This window comes from Delphinus delphis, chromosome 1 (genome assembly GCF_949987515.2).
Source record: "Delphinus delphis chromosome 1, mDelDel1.2, whole genome shotgun sequence".
NCBI lineage: Eukaryota > Metazoa > Chordata > Mammalia > Artiodactyla > Delphinidae > Delphinus > Delphinus delphis.
This window is the reverse complement of record NC_082683.1, coordinates 75,578,029-75,605,928: the sequence shown is the minus strand read 5'-3', so window position 1 is coordinate 75,605,928 and position 27,900 is coordinate 75,578,029. Positions and strand designations below refer to the sequence as shown.

The 27,900-nt window shown below is 37.5% G+C and overlaps 1 protein-coding gene and 1 long non-coding RNA gene across 3 annotated transcripts in view; one reads left to right on the top strand and one right to left on the bottom strand.

Moving 5' to 3' along the window:
- Positions 1-430: 430 nt before the first annotated feature.
- Positions 431-26,512, bottom strand: CLCA4 (chloride channel accessory 4). Its single transcript, XM_060024849.1, has 14 exons — positions 26,354-26,512; positions 23,280-23,420; positions 22,992-23,139; positions 19,547-19,655; positions 17,603-17,780; positions 17,036-17,254; positions 14,771-14,998; positions 11,291-11,468; positions 9,902-10,008; positions 6,923-7,138; positions 6,079-6,346; positions 2,420-2,590; positions 1,252-1,488; positions 431-828 (listed from the first exon to the last, which is right to left on the bottom strand). The coding sequence occupies exons 1-14, from the start codon at positions 26,510-26,512 to the stop codon at positions 431-433; spliced, it is 2,757 nt and encodes a 918-aa protein (XP_059880832.1).
- The window catches only part of LOC132433729 (uncharacterized), a 64,727-nt gene continuing 57,496 nt past the window's right edge, over positions 20,670-27,900 (top strand). For both annotated transcript variants that reach the window (XR_009521200.1, XR_009521199.1), the window contains exon 1: positions 20,670-21,020. This is a non-coding gene — a long non-coding RNA (uncharacterized lncRNA). The remainder of the gene's footprint in view (positions 21,021-27,900) is intronic.

Here is a 27,900-nt window from a genome sequence, read left to right as displayed (position 1 = left end):
ATATAGTAGTATATAATTGAAGACCTTCAGTGAATACAATAAAATCAATTTATACCGAAAAATACTGAGACCAAATTCATTTTTCTCAAATATTGTTTATTTGCCTTCTTACACTTGCATTTTGACCACTCCAATAGACAGTTTTAACTTCTTGATGAAATTTGAATTTTTATAGAGAACTTTTGTGTCAGATAATATACAGCCAGGTATGAATATGAAAAAGGATCTTTATCACCTTTTGTGATAAAACAATGAATAAATAAAATTATTTAATTTAATACTGATTCACAATTTTTCAGACACCTCTTCATGTTTATATGTAGTCAAACTATCCCTTCTAAAACTCTTAAAATTATTTGTATGAGTTCATGATCACACATGATAAATTTAAAAATTGAGAAACATCCTTTACTTTTGTCATTGATGTTTTTTAAAACCCTGTTCTAGGTCTGCTAGAATTTCTTTTCCTGCTTAAGACACAAATGGTGATACTCAAAATCAGACTGACAATTATCACAGTGCCAACCACTAACACCACCAAAGTAGAAATGCTGAGTCCGGACTTAGGGTCCTCTGGTGGAGGAACAAACAAAGCTACTTGTGCAATGTTAGATACCCTTGATGTCAGATTGCTTTTATCCACACTTTGAATGGCAATGAATATGTGGGTTGCATTTTCTTCTGAGATATTTCCTGGTTTGAATGTAAAGTTTTCCTTGGAGTTGACCTCATTTGGTAACAGATCAGTAGTGTTTACTTGCAGCGCATCATCAAAATTATCCCTTAGATTCAGGATACTTCCACTTATTCTTATGATATACTTTTGAACTAAGAAAAAAAATGTTACATATAGTTTAGAAACTAGAGCATACCATATTAAATTTCTTTTTATTCATTCTCCTCAAAGATGTCATTTAGTCATGCCAAGCTTATACTCATATCCAAAGCCTTATTTATTTTTCCATAAAAGCTGAATTCTGATTTTTAAACTCTGCCAAATGCTGCCTTCTTTATGAAAAGTGATAGCAGGTTAAAATATGGCATATTTGATGATTCAAAACACGAGATTATAAAATTAATACTTTGCTGAGCAATTAATTGTAAATTGTTTTCCTCTCACACAACCTTACACCCTTTTGCAACTTTTGCAAAAGGCAACTTTTTTGCAAAGTTTTTTTTGCAAAAAGCAACTTTCATTTTTGCAACAAGCAACTTTCACTTAATCAACACTGCATGACACTTCGTCCTTACCTCTTCCAACATCAAAATCATCTCCTGGTGCTGTCCATGTTAGACTGATCTCATCCTCATCTGATGTGGCCTTAAGGTCTGTGATTTGACTTGGTGGGAAGACGTCAGTCAAGTAGGGAGGACTTGGAACGTTTGAAACCACAAATGCACCTCCAGATGCTGTTCTGGTGAAACTCTCCAAGTTTGTCTGAGTGTTCTCATCAATTTCAGGTCTTGGTGGATTCCCTTTAATGTTCCCTGCATTAAAAAGTCCTGGTATTTAATGGGCAAATCTGCACTAATATTTTCAGAACTCAACAAATTGTATTTCCTATCCTACATCTTTCCCTTTTTTTTCCCATATACACAGTTACATTTTACTAATTTTGGTGACAAAGTCATAAGCATGCAATTGGTGGAAGAATTCTTTCATTAGTATCCTGACCAGAGTATTGTAGGGTAGAACTGGATAAATAAATGGCTTTGGCATAAAGGCTGCACTGAATGGGAATATTGTTATATAATTCAACATATGCCTTAAAAAAAAAGGAAATGCTTTATTTCTCAAATTATCTTCAAGATGGGAATAAACCTGGGGAAATTACTACTGGTTCCCTCCCAACCACTTGTGCCAGGTTCCTTACTTCCTCCCCGTTGCAAGTGTTAGGGTTATATTCCAATTGCCAACAGAAAGCCCCTAAAAGTCACAAGTGACAAAACAAAGGAAAGCTAACAAAAATGCATTTTTAATCCTTATCGTCACCTTCCTCTACACATTTTTCCTTTTGACTCAGTAAAAACTTTCCAAATAAATGTTTACTCACATATCTTTTAACAGCATATGTAATCGGAAGGATAAATTCTACCACTGGTTTGTACTTAGGTACATAACCCATTAGCCTGTTTGCTTCATCCTGAACTGAAAATGTGGCATATTATTGTTGATATAGGTAAGATGCTCCAAACTAATATAATAATGGGTGACATTTATCAAGATGCCAGACACTGTACCAAACCTTACGTTAATTTGGAGGCACACTGTCGTATGACTGAGAACTTCATTCCAGAAATGGGAAAAGCTGTACTCTGAACTTGTAAACTATTTGCAGCCTTAACCATATCAACTCACAATTATTCAAGCCGTCACTGGGTTTCAGTGACGGCTTGAATAATATTATGAGGTACTCACCATCCACTACCCAGCCTGGTATATATGCAGCTCTCTTCAGTGGATGCCATAAGTTTCGCATGACAGCATTTTCTCCTCCATGAGCCCGTACTTTCAAGCTATATCTGCCATTTTCTTTATAAGTTGTAAAATATCTGGAGTAGACTCCATCATTCTTAAAAGAATCAGCACCTTATTACAGAAGTGAAAGAATAAATTACTACTGTAAAGAAAAAGAGAAATTTATGCATTTTCTAAACCAAGCATATGGCCTTTATAAGCATATTGCCTTGATTGGGCTCCCTATTCTGTGATTGACCCCTTGGGGAATATTTCCATTTTGCTCTGCCAACTAGTATCATGTTGAATTGATATCCTTGTGTTACTTTGTGTGTGTGTGTGTGTGTGTGTGTGTGTGTATACACACAAGGATCCCCACTAAAGAAAAAATGTCTTTGCATAAGATTTAATTATCACTCCAGTCACATACAAATTACCTATTTTGACTTATCTTCAAACACTCCTTTTTATTTTTATTTTATTTTTATGTCAAGATTTCCTTAGCTAATTTATTAATTTTAAAAGATTTTTTTTACGTCTTTATTGGAGTATAATTGCTTTACAATGTTGTGTTAGTTTCCGCTATATAAAAAAGTGAATCAGCTATATGAATACGTATATCCCCATATCCCTTCCCTCTTGTGCGTCCCTCCCACCCTCCCTATCCCACCCCTCTAGGTGGTCACAAAGCACCGACTTGATCTCCCTGTGCTATGCGACTGCTTCCCACTAGCTATCTATTTTACATTTGGTAGTGTATATATGTCCATGCTACTCTCTCACTTCATCCCAGCTTACACTTCCCGCTGCCTGTGCCCTCAAGTCCATTCTCTACATCTGCATCTTTATTCCTGTCCTAACCCCTAGGTTTTTCAGAACCATTATTTTCCCTTTAGATTCCATACATATGTGTTAGCATACGGTATTTGTTTTTCTCTTTCTGACCTACTTCACTCTGTATGACAGAGTCTAGGTCCATCCACCTCACTACAAATAACTCAATTTCGTTTCTTTTTATGGCTGAGTAATATTCCATTGTATATATGTGCCACATCTTCTTTATCCATTCATCTGTCGATGGACACTTAGGTTGCTTCCATGTCCTGGCTATTGTAAAGAGTGCTGCAAAGAATGTTGGGGTGCATGTGTCCTTTTGAATTATGGTTTTCTCAGGGTATATGCCCAGTAGTGGAATTGCTGGGTCATGTGGTGGTTCTATTTTTAGTTTTTTAAGGAACCCCCATACTGTTCTCCATAGTGGCTGTATCAATTTACATTCCCACCAACAGTGCAAGAGGGTTCTCTTTTCTCCACACTCTCTCCAGCATTTATTGTTTGTAGTTTTTTTTTTTTTTTTTTTTTTTGTGGTATGCGGGCCTCTCACTGCTGTGGCCTCTCCCGTTGCGGAGCACAGGCTCCGGACACGCAGGCCCAGCGGCCACGGCCCACGAGCCCACCCGCCCCACGGCACGTGGGATCCTCCCAGACCGGGGCACGAACCTGCGGCTCCCGCATCAGCAGGCGGACTCTCAACCACTGCGCCACCTGGGAAGCCCTGTTTGTAGATTTTTTGATGGCCATTCTGACCAGTGTGAGGTGATACCTCATTGTGGTTTTGATTTGCATTTCTCTAACGATTAGTGATGTTGAGTATCCTTTCATGTGTTTGTTGGCAATCTGTATATCTTCTTTGGAGAAATGTCTATTTAGGTCTTCCACCCATTTTTGGATTGGGTTGTTTGGTTTTTTTGATATTGAGCTGCATGAGCTGCTTGTATAATTTTGGAGATTAATCCTTTGTCAGTTGCTTCATTTGCAAATATTTTCTCCTATTCTGAGGGTTATCTTTTCATCTTGTTTATGGTTTCCTTTGCTGTGCAAAAGCTTTTAAGTTTCAGTAGATCTCATTTGTTTATTTTTGTTTTTATTTCCATTACTCTAGGAGGTGGGTCAAAAAGGATCTTGTTGTGACTTATGTCATAGAGTGTTCTGCCTATGTTTTCCTCTAAGAGTTTTATAGTGTCTGGCCTTACACTTAGGTCTTTAATACATTTTGAGTTTATTTTTGTATATAGTGTTAGGAAGTATTCTAATTTCATTCTTTATCATATAGCTGTCCAGTTTTCCCAGCACCACTTATTGAAGAGGCTGTCCTTTCTCCATTGTATATTCTTGCCTCCTTTGTCAACGATAAGGTGACCATATGTGCGTGGGTTTATCTCTAGGCTCTCCTTTTTATTTTTAATCCTTACCTCTTACACTATGATCCATTAACTTTCTGGTCTAACAGTGGAAAATCCATCTATTATTAGAACAAACATTTGGGGGAGCTCAGGAATACTGTATCATAAGGATATTTCTTCATATCACCGGTACTAGAGTTATTTGTTAAATTGCAAACACATTTCTCAGGGAGGTTGTGACTCTAGGAGAGAGGTTCTTAAAATGAGGTCCTTGGACCAACAGCATCTGCATTTCTCTGGATCATATTAGGAATGCAAATTTCTTAATTTGCACTCCTAGGGAAGGCTCCAACATTCGTATTCTGTTTTAACAAGCCCTTCAGGTGATTCCCTTTCATGCTGAAGTTTGAGAACCCCTGCTCTAAGTCATTGTTAATCACCAATACCTTCTTAGGTAAAGGTGTCCCAAATTAGTTAAGTAGTCATTGGGTTTTATCTGAGAAATGAAACAAGATACACGAGTTTTAATGTAGCATGGAAGGGGTTGGGGAAAAGGAAAGAGTCACTGGACAGTTTAGGAAAATATCATATTAGATGAAGACACTGAGGTGAACCAGGGAACAATTTTGCCTTCTAGATTTTTCACAGGGCCAACTCTAGTTGATGGTAGGATTATAAATTGACTGATTTAATTACACTGAAAAGAAGTTGATAGAAAATTCTGACAATTTAGAAGTTTACTGATGTGGTAATTTCTTTACTAAATGATCTGTCAAAAGAAGTTTCAGTTCCCAGAATAATTCAGAGTCTGGGAAAAAGGTCTTTAAGTACCACTCACCCACATAGACCAAGGAGATAGAGCATGACCAACACTCTATTTTGTTTTCTCCCAGTCAGATCTGGTATCTGATGATGCTCCAGTGATGTTCCCTCCTCTGTTATGGCAGATCTACCTTCCCTTGTGCCTCAGTTCCTGAGAGTATATGTGAACTTTTATCTAGCTGTTGCGAATTACTCTTGCCTGTCACCCTCTCCCTGCCAAGGGCCCAAATTCTACTTAATTTCATACTACTGCTTGAGTTTCACTGTCTCTCACCAGCCTTTCTTGATTATATGCCCCTTAGAAACATTTATTAAGAATTCTTGATTCAGTCCTCAATCTCTCCAATGAGACTTTCCTATCTGTTGGTAAACATTGGTTGTCTAGATGACAAACAATGACAGTAAATAAAATTCATTGAGTGTTTACCATGTGTAAGACACTTGCAAATCACTCTGTAGATGTTACCTGGATAGAATTTCATGCTGGTCCAGCTGTTCATCCAAAATCTGCATCAATTCTTCTGGTGCCTATCCCTCTGCCCCACACTGCCGCAGGGACATAACATACCCTGAGTTATGAAAATATAGGCTTGTTCAGAGAAACCTGTGAATTACCTGCACCATTATCCAAAAGTTCCAAAACTTCTGTTTTCCCAGTATTCGATTCAATGAAAGCAGTCACATTGGCTCCAAGAATGGGTATATACCCTTGTAGAATTTCTGCATAAACAATCATTGGGCTGGGGAAGCTGTTTGTATCTTTATTCATTTTAGCATTCACTGTGATTGGAGGCACAGAAGAATTTGCTGCTCGAGAATTTACTGTTATAGTTAATGTCTCCCCTTCTGCATTTGCTTGAAGACTGTAAGTCCAAACACCCACCTAAAAATTCAATGGAAATGGAGTAAGTGTCCAAGAGCAAGTTATTTTCTGTTTCCATTATCTAACTCTAAAATAAATTGTATAAGCGTGTTGCAGAATAAAGAGGGTTTTGAGAATTTTGGGGGTTTTGAGGGTAAAAAGATGAGAGTTGAGGCAGTTTGGATAGGACCTCCTGACTATTGTAATGCCTGATGTCCAAAATTTATGAAATCTCTGTAAAAATAAGCTTTGGAAAGTTTGCCTTGATCTCAAAGTCCACAGATTTTATGATCTGGTAGTACTAAGAAATGGCTCTGTAGCTATCTACACAGCAAGCTGCACAGACTCTTACTACATTGCCTCCTCAAAGTTATTCTTAGCCTACCTAATTTTTTCCCTTCTCTTCCTTCCTCCTAATGTGTAAGTTCTTTCTTTTTCCTATCACCAAAAGTTTCAGGACCATACAGGCATAGAAAGTACATTCTATTTTATCTTAATTTTGAAATGATACAAGTATTGGCACCCATATTTATGATATTAAACAATGTATTTTCACCTGTAGAATAAATTTGCAAGGAAGTCCAAAAGTTAATTTACCTTTGTAGTTCCTGGAATACTGAGATAGGCCATTTTGGAAGGTAAATCCACTGTGAAATTTCCCGCTGAGTTTCCAGTGGGATCCAAGAGAGAAATAACGGGAAGATTTTGGTTCCATGTGATGAGAAAGAATGTGTCCTTTCCCACAGTGCTATCAATTATTACAGTGCCGTTCATCCAGTCAGTACTGTTGAGTTTTAATCCCTTACTTTCAAGCTGTTTAAATATATCAAAAAATTAATGACTGGAGAAGAGGGTAATTTTATGCTTTTTTACATATTTTAAAATTTCTGCCCTGAGAACAAACTTAAATATGGCATACCACCTTCGACTTGTGATCTCTCTGAAAGCTGATTGGGATGTGACTGTTGTCAGTCAGAAAGTGTGGAAATATAGGGACTGAGGACAGCACAGGGTATAATAAAAGCATTAGAGCAGGAGAATGGGGTTTACAGCTGGAGATATGGCCCTGTTATTATTTTCCCAGTTGTCTTGGCAAACACCCACCCTAGGATTTAGCATTAAAGGGTACACCTACCTCTGAGAAGATTAGCTCTGTGTGTGTGTGTGTGTGTGTGTGTGTGTGTGTGTGTGTGTGTTGCCCTCAGTTTACCATTTTCTTGATAACCTAAAATAAAATAATGCTGGTGGCTAGAGTGTTTGAGTAGAGGAGACACAGTAAGTGGTGGAGTTCAAGAGAGAAAATCAGAACTAGCAAATAATGAGACAAACAGGGATATTTTTCTGATGTGAAATCTTGAAATAATTTTTCACACACTATAGAGCATTAACATTGGACAGTAATCATGCCCAACAAGAGTGGAAAGAGGGCAAACTGATGTCTATGAAGTCTGAAATCCTGAGGAGAGAAGAAGTGAAGGATAGGACCTTTCTCTAAGAGGGGCTTAAAGGAAAGTTTTTCAAGTCTTTGTGGACAACTCTCAGTCAAGGAGAGCCAACTTTATCCACTGACCAAGAAGGTACTTCCTTCAGATATGTCATTTCAGGAATGATGGGAAATGTCACTTCTACTCCATCACAGTCCTAAACCGCAGATACCTTCACACCAACGCTGACAGAAGGATATGAATTCTACCATTGAAACACAATGGCCATGACAAATATCTTAGTCCTATGTTAAATGGACATGTCTTTGAGAGGACAAATATTATTGAGTTAAATTTGAATGTAAATAACTTTTTAAGCCTCCCCATCAGGAAAGTCTAGGAAAGTTATTAGACCTTGCCTACATAGTAGTAGTATGGCAAAATAACTAATTAAAGAGAGGGATGCAAACTTTTCTCTGTATTCCAGCTCCACCATCCAAATCCAAGTTTCCATCCACTCAGATAACATACCTCTACCTTGTCACTATTTTCTCCCAAGATTTACCCATCATGTATGTCAATCCAGATTAACCGTTCAAAAATTTGTTTTCTTTTTGTTATTTCTCTATTTAAGAACCTATAGGCATTTCAAGTGAGGGGAACAAAACTTTACTCCTCCCCCTTTCATACTGTTTAAAAAGTCCATCCCCCAAACTTTGAGCACCTCCTGCACGCAAATGTCTCATTTGCAGCTGATTTCCCAATTTCTGCTCTTATATTTTAAAGTTCTTTTGGTATATTCCACTCTGATATACCATCATCCACACAGAACAAGCATAAAATGATATCCTCAAAATTAGTTCTCTCACCTTACTTGTCAATTTTAGACAATTGTGTCATCATTCTCTGTCAACAAGACTGAAACCCTCAGGAATGAGCTTTATTCTCCTTCAGTTTATTTTTTGTACACTGCCAAGCTAGATATCAGACCTGTTCTTAATTTGGGTTCAGGCTGAACTGCAAACCAGATCTCCAAACCAATCTGCAATATTATCCTAACCTTACATCCTATACTTCTGTCCTCCTCATTGTTGGAGAGTAGAGGAAAATAGGTTTAGATGAATATGTCAAGTTTTAAAGTAGGCAATGAGGTGAATTGGAAGATGGTAGATGGATGACTTGGCGTAAAGTGACATGATATAGACTTAGTGGGAATGGATGTGGAGAGAAACAGAATTTTGTAAATTATATTTTGAAGTAAACAGGCTCTGTTAACATTTTTCATGGGGCATGAACAAAGAAGAATCAATTTATTCCAAGTTTTTAAATGTAAGTAACAGAAAACGGTGGTGTTATTGAAACACAGAAGAGAAGCAGAGTTGAGGCAAACAAAGAGAAGAGAGGTGAATAACATAAAAAGACAGTGAAAAAAGTGCTTTAAGAGGTAAGAGAAGCCCTAGACTTGTAGATATGCTCTGATTATTCACTCTCTTTCTCCTGACAAATTTATTTCCAAGATATAATCCTTTCATTTCCAATCCACATTCTTGAGTTCATTTATCTAAATTAAATATATTTCATAGCAGTGAAAGTTGGGTAAATCTTGGAAGCATGAGGGGTTTTTTTGTTTTTTGGGGGGTTTTTTTTGCAGTACGCGGGCCTCTCACTGTTGTGGCCTCTCCCGTTGTGGAGCACAGGCTCCAGGCGCGCAGGCCAAGCGGGCCCAGCCGCTCCGCGGCATGTGGGATCTTCCCAGACCGGGGCACGAACCTGCGTCCCCTGCATCGGCAGGCGGACTCTCAAACACTGTGCCACCAGGTAAGCCCATGAGGTATTTTTAATGCATTCATATAAAAACGGATGCTATACTATTAGACAAAGTCTATTTTTGGTGGAAAATTTAACAGCATTAGGTTTTGATGTTATCCCTTAACCAAACCCCATGGGAAAAGGAAAGAAAATACACCTGCTATTTCAATACTTCAACACTTAATTTGGTCATATCTAAAGGATAATTTCTATTTCAGATTGATTTTTTTAATTAAAATTTTATTTGAGAAAGATATAGAACTCAAAACTTATAACAACCAAATTATTTGTCTTGGTTATGGCTAAACGCAGACATAAAAACCCAAGGACTGGGAACTCTGACCTGAAGAGATTGCTGGGAGGCATCGGTGTTTCCTGATGCAAGGGCCGCGAAAGCATCAATGAGGCCATTGTTCTGGGCTTCATCTGAAGCATACAAATGTTTTCCTCCTAAGGTGTAAATACATTAACTCGGTTGCTTTCCAGAAAATAAATATTTTCACATTTTAGTGATTAATTAGATATCGGGTAAACAAAGCCATAGTTTCAGTTTGTATTGTTAAAATAGACCAAAATCAGATAGGTGTAATGCTTAACTCTGAAATGTTAACTTAAAAATGTCATAACTGAGAGGTAAGCTACCTTTAAACCCCACTTATAGAAATCATCCTGGCTTAAATGCATGAAATAATCAAAGAATATGAAAAATGTTACAATTTCATGTACTAAAGCTCACAGAGTTCACATAACCTTTTAGGAGAATTATTCACTTTAATTATCATTTAAGATACAGTTCTAACAATGTAAGCTTTCAAGTTTTCCAGCCAGAGTAGATCAGAATCAGAAAATTAGAAAAGTTAAAGAGCTTTCATATTGAGATATTCTGACAATAGTTGGCAATGAGGAGATTAAAAAAAAATGGTAAACAATAGAGACAAGTCCAAAAAAGGCACTACTTTGGGGGGAATACTTGGGACAGAAATATTTTACAATGGCCGTAAAAGTACTTTGAAATGATGGGAGTTTGTACAATTAAGCATTAAAGAGCAAGTATATGTTTGGTAGCCTTAGAGGTCAATTCAATGCAATAATTGATATTCATAATGTTATAAATTGTGTTCTCTACTATGTTTAAGAAGACACTGAAAACATGTAGTCCATTTTCATTACATGTCTCTGTATCTAAGATAATAGCTATTGTATATTTAATCAGAAACCTTGTTATTATATTTATACAGCCTGAGCTATTCCTTAACCTCCAGTCTAGACTCTGGTCTCATGTATTTCCCACTGTCCCTCAATGTGGCTTGCATTGTCATCCCAACATGATTTTTTTCCCTCTCATCACTTTTTTTTCCAGAGAAAGCAAACAACTTGATAAATGTCCAGCTCCAATGTCACCTTGTCTCTCATGCCTTCTTTCCCTGACTCTGTTCAACCCTGGGAAAATCAATGGCTCCCTCTGTCCACATAGTGCTTGACTCCTATGTATGTCTCCTGTTATGGAAGAATTTTATCTGATTATGCTATCTGATTACTACTTTTATTTGTCTCTCCTGCCAGCATGACTGTGAGCACCTTGAGATCAGGTCTGGTGTTAAACCAGAGTTAATCTGGTCCCAGGCTCCTAGCACAGCACCTGCACAGCAGGAGCTTAAGAGAAGTTGTCGAATTGTCAGCCTCTACATTTATGCATTGTTATCAAAGGACTAGAATGTATGTCATATTTTACCTGTTACATTGCTCATCTCTATGACTGCTCGATCGGCATTTGGTCCCAGAGCAATAAAGTGAATTATGGCCCCACTTTGTTTCACTTCATCAATACAGGTGTTTGCAGAGCCATCCTCCCCATCAGTCAGCAGCACTATTTCAGATCCATCTATTTGGAAGTAATTACTTCTAATTACCTACAGATATAATCAGAGCATTATTACAGGTGTTCCTAGATCAAATGGACATAGAAAATAAAGTGTGCAGAAAAGAGGAGATAGCTTCTTTTTTAAAATCATAGGATCTGCAGTCAACAACTGCTAGGGGAACTTAAACATGACTTTATTTTTCTGTCCACCTGCTGTAGGGAATGTTTGCTCAGATGAAGTTTGTGTGGGAGCAGGGGTGTGGAAAATCCTGCTTGGGTTAAATGACTATGACATCTCAGTCTGGGGAACTCAGGACAACTAGACACCAAAAATATAATGACAGAATGTGCATTAAATATTCTTCTGTTTTCTTTGACCAGCGTATCCTCTGACAGGCCTTCGGTGTATAAAGTCTGTTGTATATGCAGCTAGATGCATTAAGAGTTTACCTCAACATTTTAAAAAAAGTTAATGACTCCAAATTAGGGAACCCTCAGTATGCTTATAAAGAAAAGATATGGAAAGTTCTAAGCAGGTCAAGGTTAGAGATCTTGTTATATAATTTTGATTTTACCTCTCATAGTCACAAGCACAAAACTAAGCATATTGGTGGTGTAAGAGAATACATGACTTATTGAGATTGTGTTCTATTTGTGGCTTGAACCAACTGAGAGTTTTGAATCTAGACACCTGTAAGAAAGGATAAAGAGAATTTATCCCAGGATAGCAACCGTATTTCATCTTTGACAGCTTTATTGGTAATGGCTTCTTGACACACCATTTTGAGAAATTGAGTCCAGTCCAAGAGGGAAAAAATGACAGGTTATCAGTGGCTTTCATGAACTTGCAGTGGAGGTGTGTGTAGATTTACAAAGGAGGGTTTAGAATGTAGAAATTCTTAATAATGCTGGTGTCAGGGGACAAAGTGACCAGTCTCATTTCAAATTTTGCATGTTTTGAGGCAAAGAATGACTATTATGTACGTTTTATAATATATGTGAAATATGGTGTGATATGCAGGAACCAAACTAAAATATAGGAAATGTGTTGATACATTATAGCATTTATACAGCATCCCCACCACATTCCCCCTACACAGTCGAGAACAAATGAAGATTCAGACATTAAGCATGGTTCTCTGTCCTTCACATCTCCCTTTCTTGTATTAGTTTATTCACTGTACTGGTTCCTGGGGATTCAGCAGGAACTACATGGTTTTTTGCATTCATGGAAAGAATTAAATTTAAAGATATTTATTGAGATTTGGGTGATAAGCTGAGGAAATATAGAGAAGAGTGACAAATACACAACTAATATATTCAGTAAAGAGAAACAATATAATAGTGCTACCATTTACTGAAATTTGCTAAGTGTTAAATGTGTTTTACACATTGTGTAATTTAATCCAACTCCAAACTCCCAACCTGTCCCTAGATTACTACCCTACTACCACTCTTACTCCCTACATTTTATTTTAAATCAGGCAACCAGAGTCATCTTCCTAAAACATGAATTAATTATCAGTCTCTGATACTTGAAAGCCTTCTGTTGTGTTTAAAATACAAACCTCTTATATTTTTTGAGGGTTTGAAGGATCTAACCATTGTCTACCTGGCAATCATATTTCATACCCCTTCATTTGCCAAATTCCAGTGCCAATAGCTTCTATCATTTCTTAGAATAATTTAGTTTTTCTCACCTCTTTCCCAAGGGACTTTGCCCTTTTCTTTCCGCCTGAACCACTGGCTCCTTCTCATCTTTCAAATCTTAGCTTAACCATCACACTTCAGAAAGCGCCTCAGTGGCCTCTCTACCTGAAGTAGGCTGTGCTCCTCTTTTCCCTGTTACTTAATCACATTACCTTTGTTTGGTCCCTTCACAACACTATCTCCACAACCTTCAATTATTGTTTTTAAAATAAATTAATTGATTGATTTATCTATGTATTATCTGTTCCCCACTGAATTAACATGCAAGATTTGCTTCTTACATAAATAAATATGTGTTGAATTAATTAAAATATGTTATGTTTACTCCCTGCTCCCTACAATATGTTGAATAAATTAAACATGAACAACCCTACGTGCTAGCTTTCATTACCCTATTGATGAGGTAATTGAAGGCTAGTGAGGTGAAGCGTCAGGCTTAGGGTCAGAAAGCTGGTAAGTGATCATTGGAGTTTGAACCCAGACTTCGTGGTAGAAAGCTATGCTAAAAATGCTATTCTATTTATAAAAGAGGGATATTCAATAGAGTTGGGAGTAGCAGGAAAAGCTACATAAAGGAGCAAGGATTTTGAAGAATTGGTATAATTTTAACATGCAAAGATGGAAAAGAAGCACTTTAGGCAGAGGAATTACATGGGCAAATATATGGAGGCTGTTAGTACATAGTGGGCTTGGAGAACAATGTGTACAGTAAGTTGGTTGGAGCATAGAGCATTGGGAAGGGAGAACTGAGAAAATACTGGCAAGAGAGGTGAGGGCAGGTTTATCAGAGGCTGAGAAGCTCTTAAATAACATCAGACTGAGAAATTCAGACTTAATTTTATAGACTGTGAGGGGACAGGATTTCTAAGCAGGAAAATGACACAAATGATATTAATTGTGAGTTCAAGATGACCATTTGTATAAAAATAAGGTTCATAATAATAATTATTGTGAATTATATGTTCACTATGTAATATAATAAATATTGTTCTAAGTATGAACATGTATCATTTTGCTCATAATAATCCTATGAGATAGGCATTCTTATTTTCTGTATTTTATAGATAAGGCATTGAGAATCCAAAGAGACTGAAAACTTTGCCTAGATCACATGGCTTGTAAGTAGCAGAGCCAGTACTCTGATGTCAAAACTCATGTTCTGACCAGTATTCCTTACCCTAAGTATGACTAACAGTTCCTGCTACATCTGGAACTTTGACAGATAAACATTAGTTTCCCTAACTGAACGTCACAGAAACTAAAATGAAGATTGGCCTGAAGTGGAATCATACCATCTGACTTTCTTCTTTGCCTTAAAATTTGCTGACTCTTGCTGCTCAAGAACTCTTATTTATTTAATTAACATTAATTGAGCATTGACTACTGCATGGTAATAAGACAAAGTCTCTGACCTCATTGGGCTTATACTCCAGTGGAATTTTAATGGTCATTTATTTACCCATTACTTTACTCATTGATTTACTGATCCATTAAAATATGGACAAGTGATTTTTTCTATGTGATTAGTTCTATGCTTCTTAGAATTAGTTATGTTAAAATTAGGGAGCAAGTATGTGAAGCAGCACTTAACATAAAAATGTCCTAATAATAAACAAACTATATTTGAAGTACAATTTTCACCTGAAATCCTGATTTAATTCCGCTGCAGATGGAAGTTCCTCCACTAGCAGCTGTAGGTAAACTCGCCAAGAGCTGTCTTCTTTCATTGCTGCTTATTATTTGGATTAGATTACTTTTGATGTAGGCAGTATTGTCAAAGTGCACCATCCCCACCCAGGATCCATTTTCAACGGTCTGAAGCAGGAAATGTTTTGCTGCTTGATTCATTCGATTTAGGCGATTAGAACCCTGAATAAAAAAGGTTAGGAAAAACAACCAAGTAATTTTTGACTGGAAAATAATAGCAGATCACATAAAATGAGTGAATAGAATTTGTTTTTAAAGATTTTATGTCAATAGTAGTTGATGTTATAAAAGAAAACATTTTTTCAATTGATAAAATTAAAAAATACAGTTTTATTATGTAATACATATATATAGTATAGTAAGGAACCCAGGCTTTTAACCAGAGCTGATTCTTGGCTTCTAAGAACCTAAATTAGAGGTGTAGAGTAGGGTGGGCGTTGGGCTGGAACTGGGGGGTGATGACATCTTAGAGACTGCTTAATTACTCCTGGGATCCTCTGTTCCAGTTGTATCAAGATGAAACTCCTCCCCAGGTCCCACAGTTTCAAACCAGACTATCATGGACTCCAGCTAGAAACTGAAATCTCTCCATCCACTGGCCACCAGACTACCCAAAAGATGAAACTTACTCTAAATCCTGAGAGACCCCATTCCTACCCCACCCATTTCCTCTTCTGCTCCTAACCTCTCCCCACCACATTTCCACTAGGGATTAACTGGAATTGGTTCTTTGGTAACCCGTTAGGACTCATATCCTTATTTCCTAGGTGAATACCCAGGATATATACCTTTCCATGCATTTGTCTTTTTTCAGTCCCTCAATACCAATTGACCTGTGGTACTTCTTCCTAACACATGCCCAAATTTCCCTCTGAACTCCCCGGAACGAAATAATGGTGAAGAACTTTTTCTACATCCCCATCTTAGCAGGTTTTCTCTACCACTTTGCTTTACCTTTAAACGTGGCTCTACCTGCACCCTGTCTAGGGGAGGCTGCTCATCTTCTTCCAATTAAGAACCTCATCTCTCCCCAGCAACACTTCCTAGAACACTTCTGTGTACTGGTATCTACCACTCTGATGCTCTTTCAGAAACCCTGTGCTATTGTGGATTATTTCATCCAGCTGTATCATCCTCTGCCCTTTCCACTACCACCCAACCCCCATTTGTTGAATACATTATTCCTGATCTTCAGCATGCTCTGTTCTGCCTCAAATGTGTCATCCTTCTGGGTACCTTATCACATTACATCTGCTCATTTGTAGTCCATTCATTTCAATAATTATTTATTGAGTGCCTACATGTGATAAACCCTATTCTAGACAAAAGGGATACAAAGATGAATAAGACTGCTTCAAGTCCTAGGGAGCCTGGTTCCTAGAGAACATGATTTCAAGCCCTAGAGCAGTTCACAGTATAGTAGGAGAGAAATGTGTAATTTCAATATAATATATAGTAAAAGAGGTTTGTACAGGTAATTGTGGAAGATCTGCTGAAGGGCCCTTAGCCCAGCCTGGAAGACTGGCCCATGTCCTGGACAAAGTGGGTACCTACATCAAATTTTGAAGGGTAAGGTAAGTATGAGTTAACTCATGATGCAGAAGAGAGAGAATTTTGTCTCTTCAACTATGAACTGTTCAAGGATATGGATCTCTATTCCTAAAGCCTAGTACCATTCACTTAATGAGGGTAGAAGGAATGAATGGCTGAATCTGGTCCTATCTTCTTTATGGTGATGCTTTTTGTCTGTGTCTTTGAGCATAAGGAGGTCATTCATATAGGTGATGCAAATAAAATAAAGCCATGTTAAGAATTCTCCTGGTTGATCTTTCACTCTCTCCTCATTCCTGTCAAGTATTTACAGTAGATAGAGGGAGCAAGTTTAGGAAACTTTTACATATTTCAGTCTCTAGTTCTGATCTTCTAACAAAAGCTTTACTAAAGGACCTAAAAGTCCTCCTCCATAAACTCTCCATTTTCTGGAAAAAAACAGTTTCTTGGATTAGGTCCTTCTAACTCTATTGCCATCCTTCTCTTTCATTATAATGTTCATTGCCCCTCTTGAGGTCAAGATCACAGGAAGTGATGGTACTTATGCCACCGTGCAGTTTAGAAGAATCCAGGTGCAGTCAGAGTGTCCTTAAGCATTCAGTCACTGCCCTGTCCCTACATCCAGGAAAAATGGGTGCATGAACTTACAGCCATGCTTCCAGACTTATCAAGGACTAAGCACACAATTCTTTCACTGATCTTTAGCAATGAGAAGACAGGCGGAGGGGGTGGTGCCACCATAACCACTGTGTTTCTAAAATCCTCAGAACTGCTGATCACCTCCCATGTGCTTCTGAAATTGCACATTTTGTTTTGTAGGCTTGGAGCTTCAAGGTTATGGGTTTTGTTATTACAGAATTCAGCGACCTAAAAGGTTAACAAAATGAAAAGAAATTTTATATATGATGAATTTATTTTTTTATATGATGCATTTAAAAACTCAACTACAAATCTGAAAAGTATTAAAAACCTCTTCTCTAAAAATGTTGTTTATTGAATGAAATATAATTCAGGGAGGAAACATATAATAGTAAGGCAGATTTTCAATAATAATAATAATAATAGGTGACACTAGATGAGTGCTTACTATGTGCCAGCCAATGTTCAAAGAGCTCTATAATAATACATCTAATCCCTGAACGGATATTTTATAAACATGATAACAAGTCCTCTGATTATAAATATACAGTCTGAAGTAATGATTGGTATACTTACAGAATCAATACCTTGCATAAACATTATGGATGTCTTTTCAGTTTGATATTTATCAGGGAAGAACTGACAATCTTTTTCATACAGTTTTGTCTTGGAATCAATTTTGCATCCCTTAGCTACACAGCTGTTTCCTTGACACTTATACACTCTGTTTATACCAGTAATGCCTGTGGAACACCTGAAAATGTGTGACAGTTAGTCTTTGAGGCAACCTAATCATTAAAATTTTTATAAAACCTCAAGTGGTCTTCTTATCAAGGTTTTCAATAATGATCTTTATCAAGGTTTTTATTCTTATTTGAATACCACATACATCCTATTTTGACAGCAAAGTTTCAGGGTTCCTACCAGAGCACTTATCTGTTTTTCAAGAAATTTTTGAGGGAAATTTTAAGTAGGATCTCCAGTCTATGCAAAGGGTGAGTTCTCTTCTGGAATTAAATCTCCTGCTCTCCTGCTTATACTAGTGGCTGTAGGCTCCCCTTTTCCAAACATCTCTCCTAGTACCCTTGTGATGGTAAATGCACTGCAGGCATCTGGAAAAGGCATCTTATGAAATCATTTACTCTTGGTACCACTTTAGCCTAAGGCTGTTTGTGTATTTCTTATTCAAAGAAATTATCCTCAAGAGAATGAAATGTCGCATAGCTACAAGTATTTTGATTATTCAAGGAATATTTTTATCCAAAGTGAAATGTGGCTAGAAGGAAAGACTGGGATACTGCCAAGGACAGTAAAGAATAGTAGAGGGATTTTAGACATATGTTTTATTGCATGGAATTTGCCATAAGTGGTAGTGATTGTAACAAATATGCTGGAATGTGAAATGTAGCTGATCTTTTCAGTATATTCCAGTTCAAATTTAAAAAGCAAAGACTAGATTTTATTTAGTAATTCAGGGAGTCTTCTAAATATGTCTGTGCCTCTATTGCCCCAAAACTCAGCAAACATAATGGTGTTATCTATGTTAACAACCATGATGAATAGTATGCATAGACTTAGACATTTAGGGGAATATGATATAAACAAATGTAATCACATAATAGTCTTTAAAATACTCATCCTAAAACTTGGTGCTATGGTGCTGAGGAAGGACCTACTCTGAAATCTGTACATTTTTGATAAGTCCCCTCCCCCAGCAGGGCATCTAAGATTGATTAAGCTGATGATGCCCAATTTTACATTGATTACCCCACCCATTCTGCTCTCTTGATCTCAGAATCAAGAGGATTGTCCATTATTAACTGTGATGTTAGATTTGTATTTTAACATGAACGTTATAAATCCCAGGAAATTTCTGTTTGGCTCTTTGAAGGTGGTTGATTTCCTACTCAGCCGCATTTACCACTACTTATTTTTTTCATTCTTTTGTAGAGTAAATAATTTTGACCTCCTAGCACATAGTACAACCCTTTACAGAGAGCACTCACTTCAGCAAAAATGAGTTCTGGCAGCTATGGTAGAGAGGTATAAAAATATGTCAACTTGACTACCAAATGCTCTTGAAGTTATGTGTATTTTAAATGAACAACCAGCTTCAGGACTTCCCTGGTGGCACAGTGGTTAAGACTCTGCGCTCCCAATGCAGGGGCCCTGGGTTCCAACCCTTGTCAGGTAACTAGATCCCATATGCATGCCACAGCTAAGAGTTTGCATGCCACAACTAAGGAGCCAGCAAGATGCAGCTAAGGAGCCCGCCTGCCGCAACTAAGACCCAGCACAACCAAATAAATAAATAAGTTTTTTAAATGAATAAATAAATAAATGGACAATCAGCTTCTTTGAGATACATTTTCTTAAAAAACCAAAAAGCACTGTTTTGTGATATAGTATCTGTTACCTGCATTGGGACAAAAATGAAAGAAAGGCTTTTGAAAGAAATCAGTCAAAGGAAAATGAGAAGTTACTGCCTGCAGTAATTTAAGACAGTTTAAATAGTCATGCCTTGTTGCTTCAATTTTCTTTGTGTTAGCTCTGTAGAAAGGCTCATCATCATTGTACTCATCAAACACTCCCCAGCGGTGATGGGCCCACTCATGAACAAACAGTCTACCTGTGGGAAAATATTTCAAATACATGATTATATTTCAAGTGACATAATCCATCCCTCATATATTTTAAGAAAATTTTTTAAAATCCAGAAATTTTAGGCTTTGAATAATTGCTAACATTTATATTTTTGTTTATAAAAAGAATACTGAATTACATTTCATTTTATTAATTATATAGTTTTTAGCATATTATTTTTTATTCCACATTTGTTAAGTCAACGAAACATTTATTATGTGTGTGCCTTGGGCAGAACAGATTGAACTTTGAGTTTTGGTTCTTGGGGGGCAAAATGTCGTAGATATTACAGTGGTTTTTGGCTCTACAAAACACACTCCTACCAACAACATAAACATACGTATAACACATCTGTAGTATTAAAATTTCACGAAGGTACAATTAGTTTAAAAATGTCTATATATGCTCCGTAGGAGATTGATAATGAAAGAAAAAGATTGAAAAACACTGCTATAGACAAAATATAATTTGGGCGGGTGTCTAAATAAGGTGATTAATTTATAGTACTTAGCACATATAAGCATTAATGAAATGAAAACATTATTTTTAATTATATATATTCAGCACTATACTAAATTCTAGGAAATATACATATAAGTAAGATATAATCCTTGACTAGGATAAGGTTAGAGAGAGGGAGTCAGAATTAAAATTTTTCTTCCCTAAGAATTTCAGGGTGAATAGAAGAATAAAGAATTTCATCCTTGAAATGCAGGATGAAAAAATAAGTACATTTTTTGTTTTAGCAATATTAGGAAAAACTTCAGCATAAATAGATATGGAGAAGTAGAAGTTGGAAATATAGTCTGGTCCACTACAATGTGTGTTTCTCCAATTCAGATTACCTCGTGAGATCTGAAAATCAGAGGACACTGTCAGTATTATGAAGAAGTCATGTTTCTTCTTTAAGTCATTGCTACTCAAAATGTGTTCCTTGCACCAGCAGTGTCAGCATCACATGGGAGCTGACAAGAAATGCAGAATCTTGCGTCTACTCTAGACCTATTGACTCAGAATCTGCTTATTAACAAGATCCCTAAATTATTCCTCTACACATTAAAGTTTAAAACACTGTTTTTAGGTTCCTAGGCAAATGGGGCCAGATGAGTGAACATGAATTATATACATCCTTCAGTGTGGGAGGAAAAAGCTCTCATATCAGCTACAGTGCTTGGAATTTGGTGAATTTTAAGAAAATTTAAATCTGCCTGAACCTGTGGTTCCTTTTTTTAGAAGAGTCCACTCTCAGACTGGCTTTCTTTTCAGCTTATGACTGGTTGCCTGGCTCCCATGCCCTCCTCAGTTTGCTGAAAGAAGAGAATTCAGGTGATCTGACCACACATACAAAAAGGTAACTATGTGAGGAGATGATATGTTAATTAGCTCAACTGTAGTAATCATTTCACTATGTACATGTATAGCAAATCATCATGTTGTACATCTTAATTATATATAATTTTTATTTAAAAAGCAACACCTCTGACTTAGAATTCCATTCCTATGTCAATCATTGTCTCAGTTCCTACTAGCCCTGTTCTCACTTCCAACAGCATTTCTGTGTGTGTGTGTGTGTCTATGTGTCTGTGTGTCTCTGTACTTTAAATATCTTCTGTGGAGGCAGCTTGCAGCCACACTGAACTGCTGCTTGGATGGTCCAAAAGATCTTTCCAGGGACCTATTGTTTTTGTTATCATTTTTATTACAAATACATATATTTTGAGGAGTTTCTTCTTCATCTTATTTCCCCCCAAAAGCCTTGTTGTTTTTAAGGCATTGTTTTGCAGAATGTGAGTTTTCCCACAAACACATGTATCACATTATGGCAGAAACACTTGTCTAAGAAGGAAGGGGGGAAACTGTCAGTTATGGGATAAGGGCTGAGGTGAGGGGTATGGGAAAAGAATAAGAACTCCGGTAGGGACATTGACTTTAGACACTGAAGAAAATCTTCCTCTTCTAAGACAGGTGGAAGTGGAGGAAAATGAAGGTGGACATGAGTTTGGGAGTAGAAAGGAAGAAGGAAGGGACCTCTACTTTCTCAATCAAGGCATCCGTTAACTCATGAGGTGTAAAACACTGGCCAGTGATCTTAAGAAAAGTGGTAGAAGTTTAGAACAGCTGCTATGGGGAATGAGAAAGCGAGAGGAGAGAAGGCAAGTCCAATCATTGTTGAGTAGATTTGAGGGCTTCACTGAGCTTGGAGAATGTGTTTTTTTAAAATATACCAATTAGGTTTATAATTTCCTTTCACAATCTTGGAAACATATTAACAAGAGTCAAAAAAAATGACTGGAAATTCAGTACAGACAATTGGCAAGTTGAATAAAACATAAGGATAAGAATGGTGAGGGAGTTGTGCTCTTTATACTTGTAGCTGACATGACTGACTTTGCTGGATATGTCAGATAGAAAAGAAAGTATATCTAGAAGGGCACAAAGGATTAGAGGTGGCAAGTACAACAAACATGGTCAGACTAAGGTATGGGGGAGAGGTAAGATTGGGATGGGATAGGATGATGGAGCTTTTAGGATTGGGTCCAGGCAATGTTGAGGACCATGACTAGCTGACTGTTTGACAGAGATAAGAGACTTAATGAATGTTCGCTGAAGGGGCAGTGGAAGAGGAAGAAGTGGTTCTGGGTTGTGCAGATTCAGGAAGGCTTTCATTGAGTAGTGACGTATGAGTTGGACTCTCCTTTGACAATAATTTTCGTTTTCGTCTGAAAAATATTGTGCTTTAGTTCATTTGAAACAATGATCTTAACTCTTAGATTGAACCAGATGAAACTGCCATTTTCATAGGTAAAAACGATCACTTATAGACAAGTTCATCTGGTTCAAAGAATGGATTGAATAATAGTATCAGCAACTAACAGCCTGTGAACGTTTTCTCTTGGCCAGGAACTGTCATCTTGGCCCTTTTCAGCTTGCCACGAATCTGCCTTCCATGGAGGTGGCAGGTGATTGATTAATATCCAGCAGTGGAGAACTGAAAAATTAAAACCTAAAAAGTGTTCCTAAAGCAAAACATTTACTATGGCCATCCCATGTTCAAATTTCTGTAGAGACCATACTGAGTACAATTACAAGGATGATCTAGTTTAATATTCCCAACATTTCTATAAGATAGGAGCTCCTCTACTCACCATTTTTTAGGAAATAAGCACAGAGAGGCTGGGTTGTTTGCCAAGGTCACCCATAGCTGTAGGGGAGTCAGGATTTGACCCTAGGGACTCTGACTCCAAGGCTTGTATACTGAACATGGATATAAAGCTGCATGTTGGAATCATGGCAAAACATTTGTTTCAACCAAAATTCCTACCTGATGGTCCAAATTCATTTTGTTTTTTTCCAAGTACAAAGTCAGGGGTGAAGTGAATGTATTCTCCTTTTTCTTCACAGCCTGTGAACTGCTTGGTATATGGTTCATCTCTACCTGGGAGGGTAGGTGGTGAGACTAAAACATCAGCCTGAAAATGTTTAAAAAGGTGTTTACAACGTCAGAATAAGAATGATAACATTTGTGTGAAAAACTCTGAAATGATTAATTTAGGTCAAAATTGACAAGCAGCAGAGAAAATATTTTTAAGAGACACTTTTTGAGTCTTACATGTTTGTAACTTTCATGCTTTGGCCTCTTGTACTGAGTGATGTTCTTCCAATTCTCTGGAATTAATATTGATACATTCTTGAAAAAAAATCTTTTTTCTGTGGCTTCAAACAGATAAGTAGATGCTGCAGTCACCATGTCCTATTATTATAGGAAAAAGAGAAGTGAGGATGGCCAAGGTAGAGAAGACTAAACGAACAGGCATTCATCACAGGCAATTCTCACCTTTAGTCATTAATACAAAAAGCAACTGACTGGTGAGTAGGGTTTCTGATTCAAAATTTGAAATCTGTCACCTGTCAATCCAAAACTGTGGCTTAATTCTGCACATTTAACAGCTTTCAGTCTTCTATAATCCTACATCAAAAGTCAAATACTTATGTTTGGCATTACAAGGAATTGTTTAATATGACAAAGGAAGCATCTAGACTTGGTTCCAATACTAGCTTAATACTCTGGCTTAGACCTTGGCTAGTTTATATGACTGCTTTGAATCTCAGTCTCCTTGTCTCCTTAATATACTATTACAACCTATCTTTAAGGTTGCCACAAACATGAAATTAGTTATAAACTACACATAGGCAGTCATAAAACTCACTGATATCATTACTATTATAATTCCTAGTAGGGAACAGCCTTACCTGATGCAAGCTGAGGAAAACAGTTCATGGTGATGGCCCATAGAAGAGATTTTCACTATATTCCCACCTCCCAGCAGAGGCAGCTGGGTTGGGAGCACAGCGAGTGGAGTAGTGGAAAAATTCATAGGAGAGGCAGAGCTTTTTGATCATAGGCAGAGCTTCTTGCTCTGCCATCAGGCTGAAAATAATATCACCTTATATTGTTTAGTATCCTGAACCCCAAAATGTTATGATTAATGAGAGAAATTGTTCCTCCAAAGAGCTTATTATCTAGTGGAGTAAATAGATGGATTAAATGTTCATTGGTAATCTATTCTGCATGATCAAATCCACTGAATAACTGAGGAATACCGGGTGCTGGATGACGGTGTCAACCTCTTCATGTTGCTGGCAACACCACAGTCTACAGTATTGTTTATGTCAAAGTAGATCCTCCTCTCAATTCTTCCTGACCTAACATAAGACCACAATAAAATTATTCTTCTTCAGGAATTTCAGGACATTCTTTCCTGTTCTCTGGAAGATGGTCTAGTGTGCTCTTAGTGTATTGAAGAGATCATTAAACTGACGAGGCTCAGGACAGGGATCAGCCAGAAGCCAGAGTGCAGAGGACTGAGACCCAGATGACCAGCTCTTGTTAGGAAAAGGGCTTCAGAGAGCTCCCAAAGTAGGTTGGAGGTTACTTCTCAATTGATGATAATTATATTTTTCCAAGTGTTCAGGCCAAAACCGCTGAAGATTTTTTTGTCTCCTACTTCCCCTCCACCCCTCCTCTACTCCACACACCTATCAACAAATTTCTCTATGACACTCTTAGAATTTGTCCAGAATCACACCACAGTAATGATCTCTACCACAATATCCCTGCTTCTATTCAACATTACTTCTCACCCTTGAAGCCTTCTGTGACTTCTATTTTTACCTCCTCCCCTCCCCTACCCCACACAACTAAACCATCAGCAAATTTGCTTATGATAACCTCACAGACAAAGAACATGTTCAGAATCACACCACATTAATGATCTCTACCACAATATCCCTGTTCCAAGTCACCAGCACTTCTCACTTGCAACAGCTTCCGACCCAGTGTCCCTCTGTACCTCTATGCTGCAACAGAGCTTATACAGGATGAAGGGACAAAGGAAAGCCCTCTACAGTGTTTCCTCAAACTGCCGACAGAGTGACTCCAGAACAAGCACAAGAGAACACACCTCTTCTCTTTTATGGATTCTGATTTCACTCAGAGTAAAAGCCCAAATCTTTCTGATGGTCTGGGCCCTGCTACCTCTCCACCTTCAGCTCTCCCCCACCCTTCTTCCTGCTCATTCACAGTTGTTTCCTTGGCCACATCAGACATGCTGTCACCTCCAAGCCACTGCACCTGCTGTTCCCTCCCCTAGGTTTTCAACTGGCTCTTCCAGGCCTCCGCCCCGATGTAACATCAACAGTGAGACCTTCCCTGACTACCCTGCATGAAACAGTAACCCACATTCTCTCCCTACCCCAGTCCCACCAACACTGCCTATCCCCCTTTGCTGATTTATTGTACTGCATAGCAACTTACTACCGTTGGCCTGCTCTACGTTGACATGTTTTTATTATCTATATCATCTGAAAAGGATATATACTGCAGGAGATCAGGAGCTTTAAAAAATTTCACTGCTCTCTCTCCTGGCATGCCATAAGCAAGCATTCAATAAATAACTGTTTAAAGAACAGACAAGTCCAAGTGATTGTCTTCCCAGTTCAGTTCACCCTGCTGCTGCTTCTCACCAGAAGGATGGGAGGTAATTTTCCCTTTTCGGTTCGTAACATTTGATAGCAACGGACTTAAAACAAAGATTCTCTTTCTTTGATCCCCTTTTCTTTCCTCCAAAGCAAAGATTCTCTTTCTTTGATCCCCTTTTCTTTCCCTCCTGCAGTGTGAAAAGAGATTGTGTTTGTCAAAGTAAATGGCACAGGGACTATAAACACTCCCTGTGCTCCAGACATTTTCTGAGGCTGAATTTAAGCAGTAAAGATGTACTGCAGTGAAGTTGTGTGCTGAGGACCACCCTGCAAACTGTGTTTGAGAGACATTAATGAGTTGTATGTAGGCCTGGAAATATGCTTAATATTCAGAAAACGTTATAGTATATCTGAAATAAAAGTAAACTTTCATCCAAAAAAAGAACAGATAAATCCAGTTGCTAATTTACAGATTAAGAAACTGAGGATCAGGGAGACCCCATGCCTTGTCTTTGGTCTTATGGTGAGACAGGGTAGAATGCTGTCTAGAACCTTCAATTTCCACTGCCCATCGCAGCATTGTTTTTTACTTCACCATGCTGCTTTTAAACTTCCTAGAATGCTGAGAAGTTTCCATTGCAATTATTAACTACTATATATTTTTTCTCATCAGTTCAAACAGAAGAAATCCCATTTCTTTCTTACCTTTATCTGTTGAATTAGTGTTTCATCTTCTGGCACAGCAGGGTCTATAGCAATGATAATGCCCTCGTAGCCATTGTTATCCAGCCGAACAAGGGAAGTATTGGACCCCTGCAGCAGGTATAGGGCCAAGAAGAAGACAAAACTTCTGAATAACCCCATTGTTCCTCTTGAGTTGTTCCCAGCCCCAATGTTGTTCAAGAAGCTTTTCTGTCACCTTTAATCTCTCTCTCTATATATATACTCTTAAACATTGTCAACGTTGGCTGATTATGCAACATTGACTGTATAAAGGTCAAAGTTACATATGTGGGAAAATATTTGGCTTCAGTTTACACAATCGTTTTATTGTATATTATTGTAAAAATGATCTGAATCATAGAAGAGTTCAGATATTTTAATAAAATACATTGCACATATTCCTTTGGGGACATATTTTCTATACTTTCTAATTCTAGCTAATTTCCTCTGTATAGACATATATTTTGTATTTTCTGAAGAGTGCAATGTGAAAATAAACAAAATTTCATAATGATATTAATAGAAACAATACTGCTAATTTTGTTATTCAGTTTTACAGAGTGATTTAATTATTATTTACTAACAGTATAAATAATAGAAGAGAATGTAAGATTACTAAATGTAAATAATGCCAAATTAGGTAAGATGGTTTTGAACCCTAATTTAAATATTTTTAAGACTGATAAATTAAGGCAGATTCGATAAAGTTATTAGAGTAAATCTTCAAAAATCCTGTCCAGTAAAGAATGAGTAGAATTTGTTTTTAATCAAGTATATCAAAAAAGAATGGTATGTGTTGGTTATTATTGAGGCAGAGTGAATCATATTAATAGCTAATATTTATTCGGTACTTACCAGGGCAGAGATTCTCTCACTTAATCCTCACTGCAACTCTGTAACATAAGTACGAATATTATCTTCATTTTATACTTGGGGAAACTTAGGCACACAGTTTCAGTAACTCGCCAAGATTACATAGCTAGTAAATGGCAGACGCAGTATTTGAACCCAATAGTTTTACTCCAGAGCCCATAAATTTTATCACTTCACAATAAGGCAATATTGTTTTATAAGGCAAATAATATAATACGGTTTGGTGATTTGTTTTGTTTTGTTTTGGGTTTTTTTTTGGTACGCGGGCCTCTCACTGTTGTGGCCTCTCCCGTTGCGGAGTACAAGCTCCGGACGCGCAGGCTTAGTGGCCATGGCTCACAGGCCCAGCAGCTCCGCGGCATGTGGGATCTTCCCGGACCAGGGCACGAACCCGTGTCCCCTGCATCGGCAGGCGGACTCTCAACCACTGCGCCACCAAGGAAGCCCACCCAATAAGGTTTTTTAAAAATGGAAAAAGGGGGTCAGGATTGGAGTTATAATATTGACTTAAGAATGTCTAATCCTAAAGGAAAGGAGCTGGGACTCATCAGAAACCCAAAAGAGAACTAAAAATAAAATAGTAAAAAATATCTTTAAATTAAGAGCTTAAGTAGTAGGATACCTATGTTGCATTCTGAACAAGCAAGAGATTTTAT